General features: G+C 41.4%; 1 protein-coding gene across 1 annotated transcript; it reads left to right on the top strand.

Moving 5' to 3' along the window:
* Positions 1–1,341: 1,341 nt before the first annotated feature.
* Positions 1,342–24,792, top strand: wnt10a (wingless-type MMTV integration site family, member 10a). The gene is made up of 5 exons (XM_085384023.1): positions 1,342–1,576; positions 1,721–1,790; positions 3,383–3,648; positions 8,359–8,732; positions 22,365–24,792. Exons 2-5 carry the CDS (start codon positions 1,729–1,731, stop codon positions 22,866–22,868), a joined length of 1,206 nt encoding a protein of 401 aa, XP_085240149.1. The 5' UTR covers positions 1,342–1,576; positions 1,721–1,728; the 3' UTR covers positions 22,869–24,792.
* Positions 24,793–25,110: the final 318 nt, after the last annotated feature.

Below are 25,110 nucleotides of genomic sequence, written 5' to 3'. Positions count from 1 at the left end.
TATTTGTGGTTTCTAATTCTTTACTCTAGCCTGCTCATAAAGCACTGAGATGAGCGATATCATGTGGTGTTCATCAACCAGGGAGCTTTTTCTTAAACTTTATAGTCGTTTAAACAGAACGATTAAAGTCCATGACACACAGGCAAGGTTTGGACAGCAACGGGAGCCAGCAAGTTTAACAACGCCTCAGTTCTTCATGCTTTCATGCATAAGGACCTTCAGATTTACCAAACTTTGCAAACCAACATCCAGCTTACATCTTGGACTGTTTTCACGTGGATGCTTGAGATGGTCCGTGAAAAAAACTCCTTCCTCGGTTCTGAGAAAACTGTCCGCCCTGATGACGTCAGCAGGAGTGGTTGTGACTTTACTGGTTTCTGAGTTTGAAGAACTGACCTCGAGATTCTACCCGTTCTAAACAGTGACACTGACCATCACCATCACCAGACCCTAAAACCTATCAGGTAACTGTTACACCAGCTGTTCCACACATCAGGGGAACAGCTGGGTGGTTTTTCCACGGGCTTTTAAGAAATCCGACTTCCTTTTGCAACTAGAAGAGGTGCCCCCTGTTGGTCAACAGAAAAATGCAGATTTAAGGCGCTTTGCTTCAATCTTTTCGATCTGAAAGCCACCTCCATCCTGTATATGGAGCAAAGTGCATTCAGTTTATAGCTAGAAACAATTATGCTGCTGGTTGCATTATAGAAAGTGCAGTAGGCTTTGTGGGGCTTTACCCACAGCGCTTATACATGGAAATATATCTCAGGTACTATTGCCTTAATGTTGGACTGTTTTCTCAATATGTCTGCGTAATTTCACGGACGTGGACTCAGTGGAGCAGCCCTTCAACCACGAGTCTGAAATGAGTCATGGACTAATTTTTTGAAATAGTGGGTCAGTGGTAAGTTACGGGACTGATTATAAATCTCATTATAAATAATGTTTTTTTTAAATAAATAAAAATAAAAATAATTCATGAGGTTTGGATATTCCCTTAGAGCTCATAAACACCTTCAGCTTTAACATTCTTTTTTCCTCTTTGTCCACTTCTTAATCAAATTCATCATCGTCTTTCACAATCATCTAAGCAATCCACTAAATCAAACGCAAAAGAAAGTTTCGGTTTTGCGCGACTTTCCTCTTCATCCCCCATCCTCATCCTCAGCACCGCTCCTCAGAGGGCGCGGGCTAAGTGTTTCGGTTTTCTTATCTAGAAGGATCTCTATCCTGTTTTAACGAGGCACTTGACCTCCCTCGGCGCTCTCCTACTCCCTGAGTGACGCAAAAAAAGTGGGCTGGCGAAGCGCTAAGTGCAGCAGTTTAGAGGACTATCTGTGCGCTACTCCAGCAGACTTCACTTGGAGCGCCTATATAGGTTCAGTCGTCTGTCTCGGATGTTACACCAGAGCCTTGTCGGCGGAGATACCGGCATGAGAACGGATGCGTTTGAGAGGTTAAACACGGACTTTTCCTCAGACTTGTAACAACCCCCCGCTTCATTCATTAAGTTGGGAGGTTGATGAAACTTTTCTTGAATGAGTCTCCCGCCGCTGGCTGGCGCATCTGGATTCAGGTTAGTCGGAGCTGTCAAGTCCAGAGTTCAATTCTTCAGCCGGAGCCTTTTACCCCGTTTTTAAACTTTGTGGCGAAATACTGGAATTAGTTTAAACCAAACTCTTAATTTTGACAACTTTTTGTGAACATTTTTTATTGCAAGACACAAACATGGAAAACTCGGTCCTGAGAATGACATGCGTCCTGGTGGCTATCTGTCTCTTGGATAAAAGGTGAGTGAAATTAATACGGAATGCAGTAATTCCACTAAAACTTTAAGTCAAGCTGCTGTTTTAACGCAATTAAAGAACATCTTTCATCGAGCCTCCTTATTTGAACTTAAAAATCTGTTAACAGGGTGTTGTGAGATGTCAGATTTATTTATCGACGTAAAATTTGTATTTCATTCATTCAGCTAAATGTTTCACTGACAGGTTGTCTGCGCCTAAAATATAAATATAATGAAGTGTAAACAGTTGTGTGCTTTCTTTTTTATTTCTATTTATTCTTTATTATCTTGAACACTTTTGCCCACATGCTGGTTCCAGCTGTAAAATTTGGAAAGGCAGCTTTTGAACTTGTGCTGCTCTTTACTCTCAGAGCCGGAAACACAACAGGTACCAACAGAAGTCAAACTGGAATTGCAAAGCCACAAAAAGCAATCCCACACTGAAAGTGTAACATGCAAATGAATAACATGCAGTGGCAAGTTGTTTTATTGATTGATTGATTGTTTTTTTTAATCGCTCCAAAGCTACTTTGCTTAGATAAGCGGCACACTGTGTGTGTGTGTGTGTGTGTGTGTGTGTGTGTGTGTGTGTGTGTGTGTGTGTGTGTGTGTGTGTGTGTGTGTGTGTGTGTGTGTGTGTTCCAACACTGACGACTTTTTCTTCTCTTTGCTTCGTGGAGAAGTTTTGCAGAAGACACTCTCGCAGGTCCCACGTGTTTACGAGACTATAAGCAGAGTGTGTGTGTAAATGCTGTCTCTTCCCCACACCTGTATTTGCGTGTGCATCTGGGAGTGCGCGTGGCTGTTTGTTGGCTGGCTGCATGTGCGGCACACACAAACCTGTGTTTTGCCTGTAAAGATCATGAAAAGAAAAGCAGGACAGCTTTCAGTCATCAGGAGCGCATCGTGTGTTTTTCTTATTGCTGCTGTTACTGTTCGTCTGTGGAGCACAAACGCGCTTTAGAGGCTGTCAGCTGAATTATTGCTGTTCACACGATTAACCTGAAACAGAAGCTGAGACAGTTGAGTGCAGAGACACACCTTACTGCTAATAACAATTTATGTGCTAAAGTATTTCCTCTGGTTATTTTATGTGGCAGGTACGTAGGTTTTTATTTTTGCCTTAATTCATTGTGCTGCAATAAAAACATCCTGAGTTAAGTATGCACATTTTTAAAGACTTTAAAGGCTTAATCATTTTTTTAAATATTACTTTTATTTAAACCAATGGCAAAACAGATGCACAATCATAAAGTGAATCAATCTGAAAAGTAGAACATACTAACAGATTAAAGAGTACAGTTCCCCTCCGAAACCACCAGCATCTGGAGATGTTTTTATCAGCGCTACCACATAGCACACACATTTGTGTATTTTGGGGGTTTTACAGGAATCGGTTAAACCAGGGACCAACAAGTCATGGCAGGGTGCAATGGAAAGTGGGTGTCGAGGTGACACCAGAGGAACATTAAAAGAAAACTTACGAGTCTCGCTATAACGAACCTTCGGAGACTAACATCAGTACACAGAAAAGACAGAAGATTTGACTTGCACATCTATCTTGTCAGTAACCTGATCTAAACTTGCTCCGTGCAGGGTAGACTCCAATGAAATCTTGGGCCTGAAGCTCCCCAACATCGACCCAATCCTGAATGCCAACACGGTGTGTCTGACACTGCCAGGTTTGACAAGGCGCCAGCTGGAGGTGTGCATGCGTAACCCAGACGTGACGGCTTCAGCAATCCAGGGAATCCAGATTGCCATCCATGAGTGCCAGCACCAGTTCAGAGGGCACCGCTGGAACTGCTCCAGCCTGGAGACTAGAAACAAAATACCCTACGACAGCATAGTCTTCAAAAGAGGTCAGTTTTAACCCAATTTTTCTACTTAAAAAATAAACTTTTAAAAGTCCCAATATATGAATTACACAAAATTTACCATACAGTATTGTCTAAAGCGGGTGAATGAGTTTAAAAGCTTCTTTTAGTGAACTATGAAGGTGAAATGTCACCACAGGTTACCAGGTATAAGTTTGCTCTTGAGTCAGACTGTGGTTTCCTCCTCAACTGCACTTCAATGAAGTACCTTGAAAGGATGGGTTTAGAAAGATTAGCTGCCACAGAGATACAAAAGCTCCCAAACAAAAGTTAATATATTTCCTCAAACAAGATTATAAAAAGAGATTATTTTCCACGTAGTTATAATTCATCAATGTTAACTCGGAAACAAGTCCTCCAAATGAACAGGTTATCTCTAGTTATCTCTCGTTCCTAGCAGACTGGTATCTGCTTTCTAACCACCTCGCTGAAGCTTCTCAATAACCCATTCAAAAGAGCAGGCAACTTCAAAAGCAGTTAGTCACCTTCAGATTACCAAGCCTCATGCATATCATTTTTCCTTGACGCTTTGTAGGGCTTGGAGCTTTGCAAGTCAGCCACAAAGGATGAAAGAGGAGCTTTAGAGTTGGGAAGCCTTCAGATGGTGTCATCGCAGGTTATTGACTGGAAAAGGCATCAATTTCTTAGTAGCCTGAGCACCTGGATAGATGCAACACACAGTGCGGTTGGTAGTTTGAGTCTTCAGTTTAGCTGGCCTTCGATTTTACTTTCATCTTAGGAGTTGCAGAAAATTGGTTGAGATGCTCACGTGTATTGCTTTGGCTTAGCTTTGTGAGTTTTTAGTGAAAGTCTTTCAAGACAAGCGTGAAAAACTGGCTTTTTTAAAATTTCCCAAAGAACGTTTCTCTGAGACACTAATGATGACCTTACCTATCATAAAAAAATTCCTACCATCTCTGCAAGAAAAACCCTGGTTTGTAACCCTCACTGAGGACTATATCCTATCACTGCCATGAAATAACACAAAATATATAATAATTTTAGCTACAGTAAATACTTCTCCTCTGGTCTTGCTTTCACTCCTAACTGACTCATTGAAAAGCTGTTTGTCATTATTAGCAGAGGCAGTTGCTCGTTGTCTGGCATCCCTGGTTTGCCTCGGGTGCAGAAACTCCAAACCACTGACATACACAAGCTCTTTAAATCGTGTGATTCATCTGTTACATGTTGATACGATCCTCTCCACGCAAGCTAAAAAATGGATACAAGTTGACACGCTGCAGCCATCATTGCGTGCAGTTACTGTAAGCATGAATGCTTTGAATAAGGGACGTTTTCAGAGGTGGATTATACAGAAGGTGAGTGCATGTATTCAGTGCAGCTCCTCCTGAAAAAACTCAAATACGCTCTCACTCGAGGCTCGTGTGTACCAAACTGGTATTTTCTTCCCACATCATGTAGTGCAGCAACAAGTTTATCTGTGGTGTTAAAAGCTCAGAATTGAAGAAAGTACTTCCAACTGGAAAACTCGCTTACTCGGCTACGTTTGCAGGGCTTTCTCAAATCCTACATGTGACGTTCTAAACAGGTTTTTGAATAGATTATCAGGTGCTCTACATTTTAATATTTATTCTGGTGTCACTGCATCGGATGGTGCTCGAATCCTGTCTGCTGATGGTTTCTCGATAACTTTTACGGGTCTATGTTCATTCCCATTTAGCCCGCATTAAAAACTAGGCTAAAGGGAGGGCCCAGCAGGACGGAGATGGACAGAAATAGGAGAATTGTTCCCTCTCTTTCTGTGCCTTTCTGCATTTCTTTTGCCATCTCGTTCTCTGTCGCCATGTCTCTGTGTTCCCTGGCTGGGCTACTCCTAATGCTTTTTCTTCCCTTGCCAGTGCAAGTGCTTGTGAATTTGCTCTCAGCACTTTCCCAACTCTCCGAGGCAAAAGCACAAACCTGTTTAGTCGGTTTCTGTAACACAAAGTGACAGTTTCCTTTGAATCTTTAATTCATTTTGCCAGTTCCTCTGCCATCAGTTCAGCCGGGCGTGCCACAGCCGGTGAATTATTTGTTAGATTGATTTGTTCCCGGTCTTCCGGGTGCTCGCGTTGCAGTGCCCAGCTCGGAGCAGGTCAAGAGCTAAAACGGGCTTTCTAAGTATGAGGATGTGCTTAAGTGCCATGCTGCGCTCCTCTCCTGCTCAGTGTGGGTCAAGGTGGTTGGGTGGGGGTGGAGGAAGGTTGGGGGCTCTGATTGTGAGTCAGTGAGTCAAATTATTTATAGACGGTACAATTTTGGAGTGTGTGCATTTATTTCTGGGGTGTATTCAAAAGTATAATTGCTCCTATTTACATGTTAAATATTAAGGAAGCTATTATGTATTACTGTATGATATCAGTAGATCACATGCATTTCCTCTTAAGAGTCAAAGCAGAGTGAAAACAGAGATTAAAGGATATCGGCCATGTGAAAAATGAGGATTGCCCAATATCAGCAGTTTGCTCACAAGGTGTTTATAGCTTGTTTTTACTGCCTCCAGTTGGCAGCTTGTAAGGATGATGACTATCAGCTTCTCAGCCAGCCTCAGCTCACTGAGCTATTGAGGAGGATGTTACCACCGGTGGAGACGTTATTTCAGTTAGAAGAGCCATGTGAACATCTACTGTAGTTGGAAGCACAGTCATCATTCAGAATATGACAATATCCTGAAAACGTCCTTTTAAGTTTTAGAAACATTGTTACTGGACTCCCTCTGACTATCATGAGAACAGCATTTATTGTGCAAAGGCAAATATTTCTATGCATACAGCAACAAAAGTGTAAACTCTTACACCATATCTCACTAAAACAAATTAATCAGGGTTTTATTTTCAAATTTATTAATAAGGAAGTAACTTCAAACCCTGCTTAAAGGGGCAGATCCAGTTAAAAGCTTTTTTTATTTGACTCCAACAAGCAGCCTGAATCATTTCCCCTTCGAGCTCAGTGCTATAAACCCCTAAGTGGTTTCTTTTCATGTTTTCTTTACAAGTTTCCATTATAACCGTAGCCGGTGGGGCTGCTTTTATACAACCTGAGGGTACCTTGACAGGCAGTAAGCTGAGATCTAACAATAAACACTATAGAGGGCAGGAGTGCAAATGATTCTGTCACACTTTATCCTTCGGTATTCACGGATTCCACAATTAGATATGGATTTCTTTCTCTTTTTTTTAGCGTACGTCCAGTGCACGTGTGTGTGTTAGTGTAAGGAGAGGCTGCTATAACAGCAGTCTTATGATTTACAGGTCAGTCGTCGTCAGATACACTCTTACATGTGCTGCATGCGAGTTACGTCATGAAGAAAAAAAGGGATGCATTTAACTCTAATGTCATACGTGGATATTACACGCACACAGTCATTCATCTGCCTCCTTTACATGGATTAGTTCCTTTTGAGTAAATTTAAAATGATTACAAGGTGAAAGCTGCGGTACGGCATAATGAGCCTCTCTAAGTTAAACACATGTACAGCTCATTTGGTGGCGAGTTGTCATCCAAATAGAGGAAACGACAAAAGCAAAGATCAAAGTACAGCCAGCAATCAGCCCAAATTCAAAGACTAGTAACAGCCGGGTTAACAGTTAATAAGTCAATTTTACTTATATTGCACATTTTAAAAAGAACCCGGTTACAAAGCATAATAAACACAATAACTGAAAAAGTCGTCTAACCATGGTTAAGAACAATGGCTAAAAATAATCCAATAAGGGAGCAGTATGAAGGACTGACAGGGAGCTTGGCCCAGTCGCCTCAAGTTTGTAGGTGAGAGAAGTTGTTGGAATGACCTCACGGACCTGGAGGTAAAAGATCTGTAATCTTCTGTGGAGCTAATCCATGGAGTCAAGCTATCCTTAACAAGAGCAAGATTTTAGCTACAGCTGGGTGAAAGATCCACGGATGGAGTACGTGTGTGTGTGTGTGTGTGTGGTCGTGGAGGTTGTCACAGGAAGGAGTCACAGCTCTATTTAGTCACAGTGTGCGAGTACCCCGTGGGTCCTCTGATGGGAGTGGTGGAGCCTGCGAAGTTTGGAACACTGAATTGTTATTGTCCCAGATGTTTCCTCCGCTCTGAGTCTCGGCCTGTGCGTGTGTGCATGTAAAAAAGAAAAAGCTCTGCGTGTTATTTATGATGCATAAAATAAAGAAAGCAAAATGTAAATGTGCTCTCAATCTCGAAATGAGGAAACTTTGAGCATGTAAATGTCGTGTAACACTGTAACTGAAATACAACTGTGGGGTATTTATAAAAATCAAAAATGTACAAGTAAAGCTTTGAATTGGTATCTTAGTCATATAAATGATCAGTCACTGCACATTTCACTTCTCTATCGCTCTTTTAGCCAGCAGTTTTCTCATTTCACTTTGGTTCCACATATATGATGATGTATTCTGCTTAAGAGTTATTAGAAATTCTCAAAGTTTGTCAACTCTGTCTCAAAGTGAAACACTTGCCTCTATAGCCACTGACATGGTCCTCCGCTTAATCTTTGTAAGAACTGATGATTCTTATGTTACTTCACACACAGCAGTAAAACACTGAGCACCATTTGAGAGCATACAGTCCATCTGGCATTTTAAATGAAAACATCTTTCCACTTCCAAAGTGTTTCCTGGTTCTGACACTTCTTATTACCTTTTACTTTCACATTAGCTTAAAACAACATGACTATGCTGCCCCTCTACCTGCAGGTTTTCGAGAGAGTGCCTTTGCGTATGCCATTGCAGCAGCGGGAGTGGTGCACGCGGTGGCCAACGCCTGCTCCATGGGCAAACTGAAAGCATGTGGCTGTGACGAGAAGCGACGAGGGGACGAGGAGGCTTTCCGTATCAAACTCCACCGCTTGCAAGTCGAGGCCATCCAGCGAGGGAAGGGTATGGTGCACGGTGTTATGGAGCACTTCCCGGCTGACCTGCCAGGGCCCCAAGACTCGTGGGAGTGGGGCGGCTGCAGCCCTGACGTGGAATTCGGAGAGAAGTTCTCACGGGATTTCCTGGATGCCCGTGAGACCTACAAAGACATCCACGCTCGTATGAGGCTGCATAATAATAAAGTTGGGAGACAGGTGAGTGAAAAGTGTGTGTTTGTGGGTCTTTTTTCCCCACGTTTGCATAACTGCTGCTATTTTGTTGTACTACATTAAAAGATTTTAACATCAGACACACAATTTACGACAGAACAAATGAAAAAAAAAATAAGCTCAAAGGGCCGATTGTAGATACTACACATCCGCTTCTGTCCTGTATCAGTTTATCAAAAATGACAGTGTTTTCAGCTGTTATGAACGTTTTAGAGGGTCAGGGGTTGTGATTCAGAAGTGTTTCATACTGCATTATGTGAGGTTTAGGTTCATGTGGTCATTGCAATTGAGTCCTTCCTCAATAACGTCTAAAGATTTAGAGAACTGGTAAAATAAGCAATAAGAGTAAAAGTAAACAGTTATCAAGCTTTAACATAGTTATATTAGATTGTATGGTCACAGTGGACGTCAACTCAAAAGCATGGATGATGCTCAACTAAGCAGTAGAACCAGTAGAATCTCATAAAAACTACTTTTAAATCTCAGAAGGTTGATTCTGTTCATCGGGACGTTTTCAGTGGGAGAAAAGTTTCATCATCATCATCATCATCATCATCAGGTGACTTCTTCAGTCTTAGCTGACTGCAGGTTTCACTCTTATAAACAGGACATTTGCACAATCACTGAAACCAGCACCACTGAAGGAACAATGAGCTGTGAGGTCAGTTATTAATATGCAAATAGTCCAACATGTAAAAATAAAGACAAGATGATAGTTTATTAAATTTTAATAAAATTTGCAGATTGTTTCGGTGAAGTTTAATAAACTCCTTGCTATCTAAAATATAACAGGACACCGGAGTAAATTCTGGAGCATCTCACACTTCTGATAATCAGCTGTCTGCTTGACGTTTATTCAGCTGTGTAAAAACTATAACTTTAATCTCAGACAAACCGATTTACTCAGAAACAAATAAAATACTGAAAAAAGCCAAACAATAACATTTTTAAGTTATCTAAGTGACTCATATATCATGTTTAACCTGAGTAGCGAAAGACGGCGGTGGGTTTGAAGCCGGGAGTCCGGTGTTCTCACGGCTCTAGTGAGCCTAGCCCCCGGCTAGCTATCGAGCTAGTGGGTAACAGACGTCTCCGAAAACGTCGGAGCGCTTTTGAAAATATGCGGTGTCTTGATAAACTGAGCAGGGCCGCGATGGGTCGCGGTATGAATTCTGGGACAGCTTCTTCTTCTTCGGGGTTTAACGGCAGCTGGCATCCTTGTACATGCAGTGCTGCCATCTTCTGTTTCAGTCCGTTATTACACCTTTAAATCCTACTACTTATTCCTGCGTCTTTTGTGATCTTACAAAGCTTCAAACGACGTGTCGACTATTAAATCAGTCGTCGACGTAATCGTGACTAGTCGACTAATCGTGGCAGCCCTAGTCATGTTATGGGACTAACTGACCTTTTATGGTCACTTGGATGAGCGACGAATCGTTTCTCCCACCGAAAACATCCAGATGAACAGAATCAACCTTTTGGGGTTTACTTATCTGGATAACTGAGTGCGCATCAAGACAAATACTTTTAAAGTTTATTGTCTTTGTCCCACACTAACCTTGTCTAACAAAAAGTGACTCTCAGTGTTTGATGTTTGATGTTAGAATTCAGAAGCAACTTTTGAAGCGCACTTTATGAATTCTACTTTATGCCTAACACACATTTGTAAGGTTTAGTGTAAGCTTAACTGAAACTTAAATTTATGGCGTGTTGTGAAAGTGATGAAAATAACTGTGTTATTTTGTTATTAAGGGTAAAAGTAGCACGAGCTTGAATGGTTTTGACATATTTGTCCTAATTATTAGCACATTACTTGAAACACCGTGTCTAAACGGTTCAGTAGGACAACTTGACTGAAGAATCGTCTCTTCAGAGAAAAAACAACTTCACCATCAAGCCGGTCGTCTTCGCCGGTCGAGGGCGAGTTGTCAGCCCAGATGAACTGCTTTGTTAAAATGGGCCTCATATCCTGCTGGTCATTTTAATTAGCGTCAGATCAGTCAGGATGTCATCCAAAGCAGCAATCATCCAAAACACAGCACGTCACTGATTGTGTGGTTTACAGTACAGGGTTCGGGGTATTTGGGGTATTTAGGACACAGCACAATACACTAAATGAAAAGCACCTGTATTTTCAAAACTTTGAAAATTTTGATTGGGTTTCAAACGATGGAATAGAAAGATGTAAATGACCGTGATAAGCAGCGGCAACGTCCAGCACTGCGAGGGCAGCAGAGACGAGAAGCGGGCGTAAATTGCTCATTGTTCCCCATTTCCTCCAGAGTAATTTGGGCCTTTATCTTTTCATCAGTTTACTTCTGGTTTCCTTGATTATGCAGACAAAACACAAATGTGGAGTGCGTAAGCCGAACTCAACAACAGCTGGCCTCCCTGTAGTAGAAAGAGTGATAAGGTGACATAACCTCCAGTCAGTACGGTGGAAATGTGAGTAAACAGAAGCGGGGGCTGAAGTGAAATGAGTAATGAAACAGTGATTCATTTTTCTTTTGTGCATGTTTCATTGCGTGCATGTTGCTTTTAATTATTTTGAGGTAGAAAACTGAATCGTGCGCCGTGTTATTGCAGCACGTTCCAGGTTGTCTTTCTTTTCTGTCAATCATTTGCTGTGTATTCATTTCTTCATTCAGGGAAATCTGTTCCTGTGAGCTGTGGTTTGGAGTTCTTCTATGTGCTAATGAGAGCAAACTAATGGGCTTTAAAAAGTTGCATTTATAGCACATACAGTAAACTCACTGGCAACGTGTTAGTGCTGAGTCAGGCCCTCTTTTGCCTTCAGATCTGCCTGAATTCTTCGAGGCACAGATGGAAACCTTCCCCCGAGATTTTGGTTGATATTAAGAAGACAGCGTCAGATTTTGTGCTGCACATCCATGATGGGACTCTTCTTTTCACCACATCCTAAATGTGCTCTGTTGGACTGGGATCTGGTGACTTTGAGTACAGTGAAGCAGTTTGATACGATTGAATCTTTGTGACGTGTTGCGTTTTCTGGCTTGAAGTAGCCATCAGAAGATGGTCATACTGGGATGGGCGTGGTCAGCAACAACACTCAGGTAGGTTTGGAATTTAAACTATGCTCATGTGGCAGGAAGGTGCCCAAAGCGTGACAAGAAGTTACGCGCCATGTGATCGCACCATCAGCAGCAGCCTGAACTGTTGATACAGTGTGAGATGGATCATGTTTTTTACACCAGATTTTGAGCCTACCATGTAAATCTCACAGCAAAAATCAAGGCTCTCAGAGTAGTTAATGTTTTTCTCGCCCTCTGATATCATTTTTGGTGAGGCCGTGCAAATTGTAGCCTGTTCTTAGCTGACATGAGTAGCATCCGTGTGGACGTCTGCTGCTCTTCTTAATTGTAGCAAGCAGTTATTTATCTGCTATCAGCTCAAAGCAGACTGAGCATTTGTCTCTGACCGCTGGCATCAACAAGGCATTGTGACACAGAAAAACTGCTCCTCACTGAATATTTAGTCTTTTTGAGACGTTCTCTGTAACTCGTTGTCATGGTTTTGTGGGAACATCCCAGTAGATCACCAGATTCTGAAATCTTTAGACCAGCTCATCCAGCACCAGCAACAATCAATTAAATCACTTTTCTGATATTTGATTTAAACATCTGAAACTCTCCCATGGATGCCGTTTCTTATTATTTAATCGTGACCTTTGACCTTAACTGAGCCAAGTGAGGCCTGCAGTTTTTTTAGATGTTGTTCTGGGCTCTTTGTGATGCACTGGATGAGTCGTCGCTGTGCTCTTGGAGTATATTTGGCAGGCCAGTCACTCCTGTGAAGGTTTACCACTCTTCCAAGTTTTCTCCATGCGTGGGTGATGGCTCTCACCGTGGTTCACTGCAGTCGCAAAGCTTTACAAATGGCTCTGTAACTTTGAGCCTACTTTACTTTGTCAGACAGGTTCTAGTGGTTTAAATGATTTCTTGATTCAGCAGGTCTGGCAGTAGTCGGGTCTGGGTGTGGCACTTAAATTGAACTTAGCGTTCTAAAAATGTGGTTAATCACAGTTAATTCACAAGCGGCGCAGTTACTTTTTCATACTTTTGCATTAATAAAGGAAATCATCATTTAAAAAGTGCATTTTGTATTTATTTGGATGATCTGTGACTAATATTAGGATTTTTTAAAATCTAAAACATGAAAGTTTGACAAATAAACAATATATTTGTTACACAGGCTGTTAGCTAAGTAGCAGAGATAATTCAGTAACTAGCGAACGTCCCATACATGCATTTTCCATTTGCTAGCTTTGCATAACTTGTTTCCAACATTTGTTGCTAGGAAACATAATAATAGATAACCGTTTCAATAATAAAGATTTAATTTCAGGTAGGACAAGTGAAAACATTAAGCCATTGTGTAACTGTTTTGAAAAATAAATTTTTTTTTTAGTAAAAGATATTGAAGCGATTACACGTTATTTCCTTTTTCCTTTGTTTGTTGGTGCAAATCAACTTTATCATTTTTTTACAATGACACCTGACGATATATCGGATATCATTGTCACCAACTGTTGACTCTAGATAATCTCCTTTGACTGACGTGATGACTGACACAGATACCAGTGACTTCATTAGCCTTATATACAGCGCTTTTTTATTATACATTTGGCGTAACCTTAATTTGTTTTTTTTAAAGAAACAAACAAAAAGATTAAAAACGAGTTTATCAGCCACACTTTCATCTTGCAGGTGAGAACAGCAACAACAGCTCAAAGAAAAACAACCTATAACTGGCAACATACACTTTAATTTCCTTTACAGTTTAGTGTTTAAAGGAGGGTATTTTGAAATTCTGTTTATTGGTTTCCTTTTTGTCACATGACCTCGTTGGAGTAAAAATCTTTTACTGTTGGCTAATCTGGTTATCCAAAACTGAAAACAAAAACTATTAGTTGGACTGGAGTGGGAGGATTTTGAGATTGCAAAACTTGCTCAGTGGATACTTTTATGGTAAATATTCTTAAAACTAGTCTTCAAATATCAAACCCACCCCAGCTACAGGAGCTTCTCAAAGGGTCTCACCAACTTGTTGGGTTGCAATAACTGCTTAAGTGATGAGACACAGAGGCCGTCCTGTGCTGGAAAAAAGGCAAAGATCAGAGAGAAAGGGAAACCAAGAGAGGAGGTGGAGCAGAGGGTAAGGTTAGGAAAAAGACAGGGAGTAACAGAGGACAAATTTATGAGTCATCACAGAGGTGGTACTGTGAAATACTGATAGGTGCAATAAAACCCTCGCAACACACACACACAGCTCCTAGAATCAAACAGAAAGTACTGACAGGTGGGGCCTCCTCAAAATAATGGCCACCCTTCTCTGCGTGTCTTTTGCTCCCACCTACCCGCCATCACCACTTCACCTCCTTCCACCCCCTGCCCGACTCCCCTCTTTCAGAGCAGCAGTCTGTTAGCAGAGGAATGCGGTGGTTTTTAGCGGGGTGTGCATGTCGCCTCATGCCCACCCCAAGGTTCTCACGACGTCCCGTCTTGTTTTTAGCCCTAATTAGTGGCTGCTGGCAGTTTGGAAACAGATGTTTAAAACCCTGCAAAAGATTTTAGACTTCAAACACCAGGGCGGAAAGTAGAAAGAGATTCGCCCTTCCTTCCCTCCCCTCTTCCCCCTCTCCTGCACTGCCTCCTCCAACCTCTTTGCAACAGGCCTTGCTGCAGAAATATCAGAGTACACTTTACGTATGCGCACAAGCTTTAATTTAATTAAAATAAGAGATTTAAATAAATAAATACTATATAACAATTATTACAGAACCAGCCTCTCCAGCCCCTCAAGCACAGTCCCTCCCTTTGTTTGTTCCTCTGGCTTTCTCTAGTTAAACAAACAAACTCCCGTTCAGCCGTTATAAGAGCGCTTTTAAAAGGCCGGCGACATGTTTTAAGAGTTTATGACATGGAAACTCATCATCCCAAAGTACATTTCTTGGCAGACTCACAGCGTTCTTATCAATCATTTAAACAGCACACCTCAAAACAAATGCTTGGCACACGTTCTTGTGTTCGTGTTGCAGAGCTTAGAGCCATTTCGAGGTGCTGTTGAATCCTGCCTGTTCATTAGGCAGGTGGTGACAATGCTGGCTATGTAACAGTCTGCTGAGTTACTGGCAAACATCTTCTTCATAATTACAATTTACCATCAGGGCCTGACTTCAGGGGAGTAAGACGAGATGGTGTGTTGCTTTACCGGGAGTAAACTATACGTTTCAACTCCTCTTCAACCCCTTTTCGAGCATGTGCAACTGGCAACTCGCACTTAAACATTGGTAAACATTTGAACGCTTGCCATGACTAAATCATAATAAAGTTGTGTTCATGATAGCACTTGTGTCTCTGGTATTTCATGGACGCAGGTGAGCTTGCAGCAAGTGCAGCGCTACGTGACGGGGTGCAACACTGCAGTTTTGGCTTTGAAGTAAGAATAAAATTGCAGGTACCCTTCATCACCCGTATTTGCGAGCATGTCAGGTTATGACGGGATAAATAGGTGTGTTTGTAAGAGGGACTTAAGTCAAATCCTTCAGATCTAATGGGATTGCTCAAAAATTGGAAATGGCTTAGCAAAGATGGTGCAATATACTGAAGAGATGGGGAGTTTTGGCATCTACCCACACTGTTAGCCCAAGAGTAGGAGGACACAGAGAAGTGCATTGTATTGTTAAGTAACACTCTGGCAAAGAAAACTGCATGTAATTAGATTCAATAAGCCAGTATTCAGTATTATTTTGTAGTGTTGATGTTTCCGGGCAATTGAAGACTTACTTTGTGAATTTCAAGGCATGACGCTCCTTCAGCGGGGCACCGAAGCTCCTGTAAGATTTATCAAAGTCATAATTAAGTCATTATGAATCTGAGCAGCAACCCTTGGAGAATCATCCCAACCAGCTAAAGTGGGACTCTTACATCTCTTCACGGCTAATATAACCCTGGAGCGATGATGATCTGTTCTTTGGAAGCCAGTTGTGTTAATGGACTCTGAAACCACACGTGTGCGTGCGTGTGTGTGATCAAAAATAGAAAGATTAGCCCTGCAATCCTCAGACGCCATATCATCAGAGGAAGGCGGGGCATTCCTGAGTCCTGACAGTACCGTCTGACCTAACACACACTCTGTGGCATGTATGCATAAGCATGCGTACACACAGATACACACAAAAGTGCACAAGGAGGCAAACGCTCCATAGTTCAACAGGTGGAAGTGCTTATGCTGGTAATAACATTTTATTAGAGTCTCTAAATAAGTAGCTGTGGACAGCGTCTGCAGCTAACAGAGAGTAAACGCTGTACATACAGCTGCAAATTCACACGCGGTCTGTGGAGCGCAGATATGGAGCGCGTTTGCTCAGGAAAAGCATGTCACTGCGTCTGCGTGGTTGCGTGTGTGTTTGTCTGCATACGCTTAACTGTTCTTTTGAAGCGAGGCGTTTGATTTGTTTAAAGTGATGTCTGGGTTTAATGTGTTGCTGTGGGATTTGTTTGTGTGCTTTGATATCGCTCCGGCTTGCTGCTTGGCTTTAAAAGTCCTTTAGTAGGTTTTCTTTGAACTGACAAACACAAGGCAGCATGCAGACTAGTCTGCTGTTTATCCACTTAACTGGGTCGACGGTGGGACACGCAGACGTTAGATTAGGATTTTCCCAAATACAGTCGGTGGTGATGACACGAGGATCGGCCACCGATTAAATTCAAAGCACCCAACGAAACAGGGAATATCATTTTTATGACCGAGTTGTGTTATTAGAATATTGCAGAAATTGTTTTTTAAAGTAGATGAAGACTGATAAAAAAAAGACGGAACTTATACTCACAGACAAACTAAGACAATGTTACTTTGTGTCGAGCTGCAGGACTTTCCCTGAGCTGTTCACCAATTGTTTTATTACAGATGAGTCAGTATTGACTAAGGATGACAATCCTGCTGTAACATTAGGCTAAAAGGAGTGTGGTAATACTTTTACCTTTAGCATACTGCGATCCTGGATCACAGCGTGTGTTATGAGAGAGCTGCCAAGGGCAAGTGCACGCAAGAAATGGAAAAGTGCCTCATTATGTGCTCTATGAAAAAAAACAAAAACCCTCCAATTACATACAGAGGTTTGTTAAGCACACAGGTAAAAATTCACTTGACACATGACGTTCTTTTTTTTTTGTAACACAACACGAGTCATTAAATAAGCAAATGTGTAATAATACTAACAATATTAATAGTAACAGACTGGTAAGTTGTCCACGGTGGACCCTACCATCTCCCTGTGATAGCTAGAAGAGAAACCCCCATCTCCCCCCCACTCCCACACCACATGCATGTATATGAATGGCAGCCATCACTGCCTGTTAGTGCCCTTTTTTTGTTTTCCAGTTAAACGCATAAAGTGCCTAAAATACTCGTTCTATTAATTAATGCACTCTGACCCATACTCAGGCGCTCTTTGATCTCTACTTTACTTCATCCACCCGTGCTCGTTGCACAGTAGTCTGCTTGTACTTTCCCCCAGTCTACTGTGTTATGTAGCCTACGGTCCTGGTCTGCCACCAACATGCTGTATTTGATCTATGTCTGGGGTTATTTTATAGATGCCTGTCTCTCTAGCCAATTAAAACCTGCCAGATGTTTGTCCCTAACTGTGGTCCACTTTGAAGAAGTCTGTTGTGTATGTGCTGGGTAAACCAAAGCATTAGTCATAAAATGGCATTTATTAATAAATTCTTACTCCAGTGCTTTGAAAGGATAATGTTTAATGCAGATAACTATTCTTCATCAAATGCGTTACAAGGATTTAAGACCCAAGAACGCAGTGAGCCGCAAATTAAGATTTCTTGTTTTCTCTAAAAGCCGGCAGCTGTTTTATTTGTTTAACACATTGTCCTTTTTTATTCTTCCCAAACTCTGGCTGCAGTACCTGAGCACACTAACAGAAGTAAGTGTCACTCAAGCTGTGTGTATGTCCATCTCTCGTTGCCAAGACACTCCCTGCTGACAGGTTTGATACTGCTGACCACAATCTAATCTATACGGCTGATAGGCAGGCGATTTGTGATAACACCCACGCACACTTCTCTCTCAAACAGCCTTTGTGTATCAAACAATGTATCTAATCCTTTGGCTCATCTCCTCCTGTCAGCCTCTTTTCCTCTCTCCACCCTTCACCTCTGAATTTACCTCACATTCCTTCCTCCACGGGCCCTAAATGCCCTCGGGGTTCATTTTCACGATCAAAGATTTTTACATCTACAATGACACATAAAAAAATAATTTAATCAACATTTCAAATGTAATCTCGGTACACAGTGAAAACACAATATTACTGCACATGACCATCTATGTCTGCTGTGCATGTTTCCTGCACAGGTAGTGTAGAGCTGCGTGCAGGAGCAACAAGGTCAGCAACATATTTGGTATTCATGTTAAATAAACAGCTGTTAGCCAATGCCGGTAACTTTGTTTTCTTTCAGAGAAGGGTTAAGTGATTAGCGTGACAAACCAGGGAAGGACAAACGGTAACCGGTAAGACCGACTCGGGCAGTGAACACAAGTGTGTGCATTATTGTTTCCAAACTATCAGACTGCCAGAGTGGTGTCAACAAAAGTTTGGCCTTTTCAAATGAAAATGTAGCGCCCATCATCTAACTAAATATACTGATATATATTCTTACATTTTTCTGTGTTACTTGTCTGTGTCTCCTTTGTTGCGCAGTGTAATTGCCCCAAGGGACAGATGAGTAGGAGCAACTGTAAGAAACCAAAAGGAAAAAATAACCTTTCATCTGGTCATTAATCAAAACAGCCTCATTCTTGGAGCCATCTAGATCTGGAAAAGTACACTTAATATGTTGATAAATGAAGAGGGACAGGGGGAGCTCATTATGTTAGAACGGTTACCAACACAAAACCTCATTTTAGACCAGCTTCTTCTATAAATAGATGAAGTCAACAAGTGAATGTTGTTGACTTTTTTTTCTGTTCGTCATCTGTCAATTCATCCTTCGTGAAAAAGAGGAGTTAGCGCTCAGTGAAGCCACAGCAATTATTAGATGTGACAAAGATGTCGTATTATTAAAGGTAATGTCATTCATCTGGGTAAAATAACTCACTCGGGTGCCCTCGTCTTTATTTTTACTTGCATAAAATGTCCTTTACCAGTGCTCCTCTGATGATCAGATGAACCAGCGTCACACTGATTTCATGTTACCTCGTACGTGCCTTTCATCTGCACGTCAGAAGAATATCTTACATCTCCCACACACATCAATCACTTTTCACCAGCAGTTATTTTCTTTTGTTGAGGCTTTTTTCAAACTTTACCCAGTCAGACGACAGGGTGTGCACCATGCCTCGTGTTTAAAGAATAAATACACCCTGAACAAGAACTCAGACATTATTCCTTTGATGCTGCTTTGACAGATGTGTTAAAATTTAAATGGAAAGAAAGACGCTTCCCTGTGAATCTAGCCAAATGTTGCAAGATGCAGCAGAAATGCAGCAAAAATTTGGACACCAAGTATCGAAATCTCTTGCAAATCTGTTTGGCTGCTTTCTCACTTTATATCAGAAACCAAAAGCAAAACAAAAACTGCAAAGTTAATATTGCTGCATCGGTCTGAGTTATCAGAGTATTTGTAGTTTGGAAAAAAGTGAGTGGAAGACTTGAAACACCTACTTGCCTTTTAACCAGCGTGAGAGCAAGGTTCAAAATGTTGTCTTAGAGATGCTCAGTGTTGTCGTTACAGGAACTGTCCATGTGCCAGCCTCAGTCTTCACATATCTGTTCAGTTCTGTTTTATTTATGTTTAACAGTCATCTCAACCGTGACTGTGACCCGGCGACTGTTGAGATCAAAATGAAAGTTTGGCAACAGGTGCCATCGAGGAAATCCCGGGTACATGGCTGATACGAAACCTTTGCAAGATGCCCTTTAGTTCTAAAAGTTAGGGTATGATTGTGACTGTGCAGCGATGGGTCGAATGCATGCTGCTCATGGATGTGAAAAGCAAACGTTGATGCTGTCTTTAGTGATGCATCAGAATTCATTCACAGAAGCCTAGAAATCTGTGGCCCATTTCTGCAGAGTTCCTCACTCTTCTGACTCTTTGAGCGTTCGTATCATCAGCCTTCTCCCGAGGAGGAGCGTGCTGTGCTGATTTCACTTCTGCAGCTCTCTGTGTGGATTTGCTTTGTTGCACTTTGAAATTTAGATATGGAAGCCAGTCGTGCTGTGCAACTGACTGATTATGCACAGCACGCTAATCTCCATATGCACTGAGCATCTCAAGAAAAGATTTTCTTTTATGTGAATTTCTCCACTCTGATAAACATGAAAGATGTTTTTAGGGATGCTGCTGTTCTTCTCCGGCAACAATATCTCATATTGAGAAAGAAACTTTCTCTTTAAGCTGGTTGTTTTGTTGTTTTACTGTTCTTTGAAAGCTCTGTCCTGCTGTGAATATACCATCAAACAGTAGCAATGTGGATGCAATTATGACTCCTAGGTCAGTTTGTCTCTTTAAGGTTTAAGTGGGTTGGAGCGTTTCATGATTACAGACTTTGCTGTGTGTTTAAGGCCAGCACGTTTGTGATTCTGGGGTTGCCTCTGGCCTCATGTAAAAACTGAGCCAGAAGTTACAATGTGAACTCAGTGCAAGTGCCGCTTGAGCAATTATAGTGTTGTTTACCATAAAGCCGTACAGCGTCTAGTACAGCGTCTCCTCGCCACTGATCACAGCGTCTTGAAACTTTCCTTTCAACACTCCCAATGACAGTGTAACCATGTTTATCCAAAAAGCACACTCCTAAGTCACTTTCTGTTATTGTAGCACATTATGAACATACAGTGATGGGCAAGGTTAAAATATTTTGCATTCTTTTGCACGATTGTTATAATATAGCATCTAAATGGCTTTAAAGTGTAGTATCGGTGCCTCCAACGTTTAATTTTCTCCACTTAAAAGACTCATTACTGGCAAGCTTGAGTGATGGCAGAAAAACATATCTCCAAACATAAACATGTATTTTCAAACACTATATGTAGGATTTTGCAGCTTTAAACGGATGCATCACATCCTGCTGTGTTTGTGCCGTTACTCATGTTTTTAATATTACTGGTCACCTTTGAACTTTGCCTCGGTGGCAAACACGAGGGTTTTCTTTTCATGTGCATTTCACATGTTTGTCATGAACAGATGACTCACGCCTTTACTTGGCAATGTTAGCTCAAGTCGGAAACCCACAAAGCACAGCATGAAACAGTGTGCTGCACACACACACAAAAACCCTCAAAACATTACGACGTTTACAAATTGGTCCTGCTACCTCTGCATAAAACAGACGACTGGGTATTTGATTTTTGGCTTCCATCCTAATTGGCCAATTTTGGTAGGTAACAAGATTTTAAGACTTAAAAAGCTCAATAAAGGTTTATCTCATGTTTTTTCTGTACTTTCTATTTTTCCTCTTTAAAAGATTAGATGGTAGTTTTACCATAAAATTTACAAACACAAAAAACAGAGCTTAACAATACAAAAGCAGAGGAACAGCTCAGGCTTTTCACCACATACATAAAAATGTGAATATAGACAAATAGCCACAAACACCTTTTCTGAAGCCATGTATTGATTTTTGTCTGATTCCACCTAAAGTGAACAAGTGTGGGTGAAGTTCTTGTTTTTTCATGTGTATGAGAGAATAAGCACCCTTATTGCTAGCACATGTGTAGCATGTCTTTAATTGTGCGAGTGTCCAGCCTGCGCCAGTGTGTTGATAGGGGTGGCAGCAGTATCATCTGTCAGTACTCTGGGTGGCCTGGTGTTCCTGTTGGTAATTGGATCTTAAAGTTTAGGGCTGGTGATGACTGATAAACATTCACGTGCACACACACACACACAGAGATGCACCGAGGGTTTGTCATGAGTGATATATGTGTACGCAGATCCCGCACCGTTCGCTATAACGGGATATTTTGTTTGTTTATGTGTGCAGATTTGGATTGTAGACTCCATAAACATTCTTTGAGGCTTAATGTAAGAATTAAATTGTGTGCAGTGTAGTAGTGCAGTGTTTTCGTATACTGTATCAGGGCCTGCTCAATGAGCAGATCTAGCTGCTGATGTCCGTGCAGTTCCATTGGACAGCCTTAAACTATTAAAGTGAAAATATGTAAATAGTGTTATGCTCTGATGCCTAATGTGCAGCTACATGTGGGTTATGCTCAGAGTCTCTACCTGATGCCAAAAGATGAATAATGACAGCGCTATCTGTTTGGGTGATACCTGCATCCATGTGTGTTATTTGATAGCAGCATATTTAACAACATACTGAGAGTCAGACCACCTGGATTCTTCAGTATGGAGCCAATGTTCCTTCAAGCATTTCATTTCATTACTAGGACAGTGGCTTGCATGGTGAAATAAAGTCAGTACAGCAACACCCTTCATCTGTATATGTTAACCTTAAAACAAAACCAGTAATCGAGGCAGGTGTTAATCTTCTTTTTTTCTTCTCTCTGCTCTTTTCCTCGCCTCTGCTTCCTTCCTCACTCCATCCTACTCTCTCTCCTTTTCTCTGCGTTTTTCCCAGGTGGTGCTCGACCACATGAGAAGGAAATGCAAGTGCCATGGGACCTCGGGGAGCTGCCAGCTGAAAACCTGCTGGCAGGTCACTCCAGAGTTCCGGGTGGTGGGTTCAATCCTCAAAGAACGCTTCCACATTGCCACGCTTATCAAGGCTCACAACCGGAACACTGGACAGCTGGACCACTCCCATCACAACAACCATCATCACCATCATCAGCACAATCACCATCACCATCGGCGGCGACCCAGCATCAACGAACTAGTCTACTTTGAAAAGTCACCAGATTTTTGCGAGCGAGACCTGGGCTCGGATTCAGCGGGCACACAGGGCCGGATCTGCAACAAGACCAGCCCGGGCATGGACAACTGTGAGAGTCTGTGCTGCGGCAGGGGCCACAACATTCTGCAGCAGACGCGAAGCGAACGCTGCAACTGCAAGTTTCACTGGTGCTGCTACGTGGTCTGTGAAGAGTGCCGGATAACAGAGTGGGTCAGCGTCTGTAAATGAAGAAACACACACCAAAAGGCTAAACAAACAAAACGGAGAGAAAGAGACATTTTTTAAGCCAGAATATTACTTTGAAATGGGGACGTGACCATAAGTTGTGTGCCCGTTCTTTTTTGCGGTGGACTGCAGTTTTTCTTTGCAGAGAAGATGTGCAAGAACAGAGTGGGAAGCAGTTGAGCCAGCAGAAAGATAGAAGTGTATGTTGGTAAAGAATGTGCACATGCAGCATATGTGAAAAGGTGCCACAACTCAAAGACCTTGGATGTATACTGCCTTCATCACGAGGTCGAGGAACATAGTAATTTAAAGATACAAATCTGAAATAAATTCAATATATTGTGACTGGCACAGAGCTGCATGAGAGTCAAGTGAGCAAAGAGGAAGTTTAAAGTAAGTAGTAGAGAGAAAGTTTGCAGGGGGAACATAAGATCTGCACAAAACTTAAACTCAAGTATATTTCTGAAACAGATCGTACACCAAAAAGTTGTCCCTCGATCCTCAATTGCAAGTACCATCACTTATAGCATAGCATAAATCCAGCCATGGTTATTATTTACCTTGTCTCCTTGTCTTTATCTGCTACATGTAGAGGCAAAACGTCAGGACTCATAGTGCACACAGTTTGACAAAGCACTTACATATCTGGGGCACTGAAGGATTTTATACCTTGTTTAAGGACAGTTCAGAATTTTCCATATTTATTTATAGCAGCTATCATGTTGCACATGGAATACGTTGAATGATTGTCTGGCTCAACTGAAAGTCAGTGTTACTACCCCTGCCAACACTAATAATAATGTTAAAAATGTTAAAAAAGAGGTAGAACTGATTTGATTGCAATGCTGCCTTCATGAGCAGAACACAACAATGACCTCTTTAGAAACAGCAACGATGAATTTGAGTGGCTGAAGTCTAAAGATCAAAAGTGTGATCTGAAACCCGGATTGGTGGCGCTGACTCCAAGTATCAAAAAAACACTTCCTTTTCTCTCATGGTGGCTGTCTAGATACTGTAAATGTTTCCACTAATAAGCTTCAGACAGACCAAGAACCGTGTCTATACACTATAAGATTCATTTCATAGTCCCTGTTCGAAAACCGTTTGAGGTATTCAGAAATCCTTGAAGATGTCGCACAGCTCCAGATTTATGTCATCCAAAATGTGTGGTCCGTGTTGTGTGTGGTACGTAATGTAAGAGGACCGAGAACGGTTTTCATCGTCAACATGATCTGAACAGCACTGTAAATAAAAATGAATAATGCTGCACCGAATACCATCAATAATTTTTAAAGTGCCTCAGGAAACTGAGTGCGCACAAACACGCTCCAGTTCCTCACACTATAAACATCCAAAACTGTCATCAATCAAATGTTTCCTGTTTTGTGATGCAATGTAATGTGTGCAACACTGTAAGCTTTGTGTAATATATCTACACTCACCTACTTCACACTTCTTTGATGTGTACTACAGGGATATTCTGATGTCAACTTCTAACTATCTATAAGAAAAAAAGAACATTGATATGGATTTCTGCCTGTACACATTTATAAGATCATATTTGGTTTCATGAAACCTGTATGAGTACGGCTCCTTATCAGACAGTAATTTATTTTGAGTAAATATATTTCTGTGTTGAAAGCAGAGAAAAAAAATCTGGGATTATATTTCCAGTGTAACAGTTTATTTTGATCCTGATAAGTAGTTTGCACATACTTAACTGTGTCCAGGAAAACTCTGGGAAGATATCAGCAATATGCATTTTTTCATGTCATAAATGTATGTATGTGTGTATTTGTATGTTTTAATATGGTTATTATCTAAGTTATTTTATTTTTGTGGATAACTTAATATTTGTAAGACAATAAAGACAGACCATAATAATGAAAGAAGCTTTAATGTGATGAATAATAAAGAACCTGAAAACAGTGGATTTTGGGAAAAGAAACATGTAATGTTTATTATTTCATGAACCATGCTGAAGATGATGAATTCTTTGCTTACTCAGTGCTACAATATGTTAGGCGTCAGGGATTTTTATTTCTTCAGTTTCAGCTCCATGAAAAGTCGATAATCCCCCTGATGATCAGATCTTTCTTTATACTGTAAGGTCAAGACCCTACAATACTACAGAGAAAACTCCAACAATGAAATTACCCCCTATGAGCAAGCACTTTGGCGACAGCGGGAAGGAAAAACTCCCATTTAACAGAAAAAAACCTCGAGCAGAACCAGGCACAGGGAG

Source organism: Rhamphochromis longiceps, linkage group LG16 (genome assembly GCF_057381845.1).
Source record: "Rhamphochromis longiceps isolate RC_006_pf linkage group LG16, R_longiceps_female_GT1.1, whole genome shotgun sequence".
NCBI classification, from domain to species: Eukaryota; Metazoa; Chordata; class Actinopteri; order Cichliformes; family Cichlidae; genus Rhamphochromis; species Rhamphochromis longiceps.
This window is presented reverse-complemented; position numbering and strand designations above follow the sequence as displayed.

Excerpts from the sequence above, each read along its gene's own strand:
- wnt10a (XM_085384023.1), top strand. The coding sequence starts at position 1,729 with ATGGAAAACTCGGTCCTGAGAATGACATGCGTCCTGGTGGCTATCTGT. Across the intron at positions 1,791-3,382 it reads ATCTGTCTCTTGGATAAAAG|GGTAGACTCCAATGAAATCT; the intron begins GTGAGTGAAATT and ends TGCTCCGTGCAG. Across the intron at positions 8,733-22,364 it reads ATAATAAAGTTGGGAGACAG|GTGGTGCTCGACCACATGAG; the intron begins GTGAGTGAAAAG and ends CGTTTTTCCCAG.